At 50.5% G+C, this 4835-nt stretch overlaps 1 protein-coding gene across 1 annotated transcript; it reads left to right on the top strand.

The window, feature by feature from the left end:
- BDY17DRAFT_91236 (uncharacterized protein) lies at positions 1-3838 on the top strand. The gene is made up of 10 exons (XM_033738822.1): positions 1-1335; positions 1388-1520; positions 1572-1794; positions 1846-1952; positions 2000-2275; positions 2332-2348; positions 2401-2464; positions 2520-2761; positions 2810-3208; positions 3256-3838. Exons 1-10 carry the CDS (start codon positions 55-57, stop codon positions 3568-3570), a joined length of 3057 nt encoding a protein of 1018 aa, XP_033585015.1. The 5' UTR covers positions 1-54; the 3' UTR covers positions 3571-3838.
- Positions 3839-4835: the final 997 nt, after the last annotated feature.

Below are 4835 nucleotides of genomic sequence, written 5' to 3'. Positions count from 1 at the left end.
AGTCTTTCGCAAACGCACGAAAAAAATGAGCTTCGTGGTCCTCTCCCTGCACAGATGTGCGCCACCATGGACTCCATCCTCTTGGTGACAGCAAAATCCGTCGAAGAGATGGTAGAAAGCGACCGGGCTCACGACGATGAGTATACCGGCTTTGAGAACGTTTCTTCGGGCACTGCTCTCAGCAACACATCACCGGCGCAAACCGAGATCACTGCTATGGATTTGACCATGACAGGAGAGTACTTGCTTGACTATCCGACTAGGCAATCGGCCCCGGATGACGGCTTTCTGATACCGTTTGTTGTATCCACTCCAATTGATGGAAGTCAAGATGTGGAGGGGAAAGAAAGCGAAAGCGGAGACGTCGGCAATGGAAAGCTATCTGGCGGAGAATTGCACGGTTCTGTGTGTCAGGGCGCAACAGTTGACGCTACGCCTCCGAGGCAGACAACGTCGATTGCTTCACCTGTCTCCGCTGTGGATTCAACCCCAACTGCGTTCAGGACTCCTCTCGTGCCAGTATCAAGGTTGGCGACGGATTCGCAAGATCCTCGACCGGACTCACGAGCAACATCCACGGCATCGAACTCTTGCGGCGGCTCGACAGATCAATCTCCAGTGTTGTTCTCAGCGGATGCCGGAACTCATCAGAAATGGTCATCTCCTCTGGCAGCAAAGCAAGGTTCTCTTGTCTCGACTCATGTATCATTGGACGGAGAAGGCTGTTCTGCAGGCTCATCTCTGGAACTGTCGATCTCACCTTCAGACCATCACAACGTCCGCTCATCAACACCATCTCGTACGGTGCCATGCTCAGGAAGCCAAGAGCCTATATCCCAAGAGACTTCAATGGCCTCCCCATCGGAGCGAATACAGACGCAGAGCTCTAATAGCTTGAACTTCACAGCTTCCGTTCAGCCTCCAATCGCTCTCGAAGACAGGATACGCATCAGCTACGAGACTTTCGGCCTCGATGGCGGTCAACTCCAATGGAGCTTTGCACCTCCACCATGCGGGCAGCTCGGCTTCCGCATAAATTTAAGCGCCGTCGCAAAAACAAAAGCTGCCTTGACGAGCTTGAGTTTCAGTCAGCTTTGTCGTAGGAGGGACCAGGTTTTGGCATCAATTCCGATCGCTGGCGGTCCGAACAGGTCTGATATCAATCTCGTTCGCAGGCTTTGCAACGTACAATGGACACCCGACAAGCCGCTTGGCCTTCGAAACATCGTCCTCGAGCTATCAAGGCAGCTCGCGATCAACAGGTGCGACAGAAGTCTAATTCGATTCATGATGTGCTCGGTACTTGCACTGATGAAGGGTACGCACGAAGGAGAGGTGAGACGTCTTCCACATTCCAAAAAATCCTTGGTTTGCTTATTCCGCGCAGTATAAAGTCGCTGTTAAAGCAATCAGCGAACATGAGCTTCGAACGACACTGGCCTACATGAGCTTCCATCACATCCTCAACGGACTTGGTGAGCGATGGAAAGGCAAACACTTGACTGTTCTAGGATTTCTCCGTGCGTCACCGCTTCCCGTTCATATAAGCATATCCGTCTCACTATTCTCAGTCAAGACCTCGACCAATAACCTCAAGGCATGCTTTCAAGCTCCAACGCTACCGGCAACACTGCAGCTGTTTCATCAGAAGTTCGAAGACGCAGACTTTGCCCAGGGTCATCTCCAGGCGATCACCGACCTAATCACATTGTGCGTTCCACAACAGAAGAGAGCCGCTTTTGAGCGATGGACGCCATTGGGCATAATCCAGCATCTCTTACAAGGCGTTGCAGAGTAAGACCGTATGAGCTATCCGCAGGATTTGCAGCTAATATGACGTTGCAGCCCACTGGATGTCGGCGAAGCATTTGGATACGATAGTCATTATCAGGAGAGGGCGAGCCGACAACTGCCTGTTCTAGACAATCGGAGAGGATTGTGGAACCCACAAGGTAGATAACTCAACGCGGAGGAGTGAAATCTGACTGACAATTTTTAGACTTGTTTACCCCACGTCCAATGAGAGTATTTCCGATCACAGATTTCAGCGGCGCTGAAGGCGCTCATCCTCCACGTAACACGGCTGGAAAGCGATCGAGAGACGACACTGGCGGTCCCGAGATCGATGTCGAGAGCCCATCGAAACGACTGAAATTTGTGAATACCGGATTGGACGTCCATATACGTGATGCAGCATCTTCATCTTCAAAGACTTTCAATTGCCAATCACTTGAGCAGATGACAGATCGCAATGGCAAAGAATGGAAACACAACAGTATGGTACCCCTGCAGCCGATCATGTTCCTTGCTGATACACCCATCTTGCTTCAGTCTCTCCCGAAAATCAGGTATGAATCCTCGATATTCAGAACGCGGCCTGTAAGCTAACTTCGAGAATAGAGAAGAAAGAGAAATTCGACGAATTACTCATCAAGTAGAGTTGCTCGGCATCTCAACAAAAGTAGTACAGTTGCTTTGTTATTGTCTCACTCCACTTGGATGCTGATATGGCCACATAGGTCTTGTGGCACCCGCGGATGGGCCAAAACCCGACAGCACAGAGACAGATTTATCGTTCCAGCCATCTCTGTCAGATGTTCACGTCGTACCCGTCAGCACCGATGAGGTCGAATCATCACGCCGCGATTCAGAGCCGACTCCGTCTTCGAGGCTCTCACCGGGGCTTGAGAGTACCTGCGACGTTCCTTCTCCGAAAGACTTGACGTTTGGTCGGCTTTTAACTGCCAAAGTGCAAGCGTTTGTAAGTAGAGCACGCGAGTCTTTGCCATCATCGAGCTAACACCGATAGGCGGCCGAGCTTGAAGCTGAGGGGGAGACTGTATGGACGGAGGACAATGTGCCGTCCGTAGTTGCAGGTGTCTGTGGTGCCTCTTCCGTTTTGCGCCTCCGCCCTGACGAATGGTACAATGACGAGCTCATCAACACGATACCGATCATCGGAGTACACACGCAAAGTCGTTCCTGGCTTCTTCCCTCATGGATATATGAGAAGTTGAAAGCGAGAAAATTTGAACAGCTCGACCTTTGGCGTGATCGGCTTTGTTCTCGACGATTAACCAGTTGGGTATTCGCAGTGTGCGAGAACTATCATTGGAGAGCAGTGAAGATTGATTTCGACGAGAGAATCATCTCCGCATATGATCCGCGAAACGACCGACTTGCTCTGGATACGCTTCGGATGCTCGGGGTATGTCTGTACTGCGAGTCCATGATTCACTACTGACTTTTGAGTAGATCGTCAAGGATTGGCTTTCTGCTTTCGATCGCGGCTCATGGACCCTCAGGCATGCGGAAGGACCGTATCACCCCCGAGATACCACAAATTGTGGTGTGTACGTCAGCTGGGTGTTACGGCAATGGACCAAAGAGAGCCGAATCGCTCCCGGACAGGATGTAGACGCCTTGAACTTCAGAGATGACGCTCTGACACTCCTGAGAAATGCTCCTCGCGCGCGAGGACTTCCAGCAGCAGGAGAAGAAGATTCTGCATCTACCTCTTCCTCTGTGGAAGCTACGTTGTTCCAATCCGCGAAATCTGCTGGGAACTGATTATGGTAAAGATTCATGAGGAGGATCGGTCGTTGAGATCCGTTGGCCAATTGCAAGAACAAATTCGTGGGGATCCACAAGAACATGCTTTAGTTCTGTCTATTTGACAATGTATCCGATGCTACTGCGCAGGGGACTTGCAATTACTTCCAACCATCAATCACTAATACTTACTTTAATGAATCGGGGTGCAGTCCTCGGCACGGGATCTATCTGTATAATAATTGGGCGCCAGGACGACCCTGAAAAGCCGCTCGCCACATCTAATCATGATACCTTCATGAGCCCTGCCTCCCAAGTCACCCACAGTCACTTGCATACAACAAAACAACCTCCAGTCAATCAATGACTTATTCCACTAAATAGAACCCTCCTCCTACGCATGATGCGACCACATCAACGAGTGCCTGCGGATTCTAGAGAAGTAGTTCTAAAATCATGCGATTTGGTCGACAGGTTGATGCGAAAGTCGTATTCAACGCATACTGGCGGTCTCGCACGGAGCAGTCATTGACTAAACTCGAGTCAATCCGCGAATGATGAGCCGCAGGGAGAACATTGCGCTTGGCGAATGCTGGAGTACGGCAAAGCGAGACGAGCCGACAAACACGATAACAGTGTTTGGAGCCTCATTGGAAATGGTCACTGTGAGACCAAGAGCGGGGAAAGAGAGAGAGGCGTATTCATACCCTGCTGTCATGGTCTGAAAGTGCCTCGAATGTTGCTCCGCTCATAGTTGAGTCAGGGTATTGGTGCTGCGGGTCTTCAGATTGTGACGCCAGATTAGAAGAACTAAAACCGGCTCGATTGCTGACCGAATGAGTACCAACAACGCGAAATGCCATGAATGAGTACCAGCAACGCGAAATACTATGACGTGGTGCACGAACAATCCATCGGCATTCCCGATTTGACTTCGTTTTGCATCGCTCTTGCCTCGTCGATAACGGGCAGTAGTGAGTGAGAGCCTCTGCTGAACGAGCGGGACCTTTGTCATATTATTACCACTCCCGTCCATAAATTTCACAATGAGTTCTTTCAGACTCGAACTTCGGAGATCGGAAACCCACGATTTGGATCACTATCACACGGACATACTATCGTCATCACAAGGAGCGCGCTGATTTATATTGTCGGGGACAAAGACGCCGCATCACATATCAGTCGGGTGCTGCAGGTAAGGATTTCGAGAACAGCCTAGTTCACGTGAAGGCCAACCCATTGAGCTAAGCCAAATAACGGCGACGCTCGGCTCTTTGTAGCTT

The sequence above is a fragment of the Neohortaea acidophila genome (assembly GCF_010093505.1).
Source record: "Neohortaea acidophila strain CBS 113389 unplaced genomic scaffold BDY17scaffold_23, whole genome shotgun sequence".
NCBI classification, from domain to species: domain Eukaryota; kingdom Fungi; phylum Ascomycota; class Dothideomycetes; order Mycosphaerellales; family Teratosphaeriaceae; genus Neohortaea; species Neohortaea acidophila.
This window is presented reverse-complemented; position numbering and strand designations above follow the sequence as displayed.

Bases quoted from the DNA above. Each gene is read 5' to 3' on its own strand.
- BDY17DRAFT_91236 (XM_033738822.1), top strand. From the start codon at position 55: ATGTGCGCCACCATGGACTCCATCCTCTTGGTGACAGCAAAATCCGTC. The intron at 1,336-1,387 runs GTGAGACGTCTT...TATTCCGCGCAG, and splicing joins AGGGTACGCACGAAGGAGAG to TATAAAGTCGCTGTTAAAGC. The intron at 1,953-1,999 runs GTAGATAACTCA...GACAATTTTTAG, and splicing joins AGGATTGTGGAACCCACAAG to ACTTGTTTACCCCACGTCCA.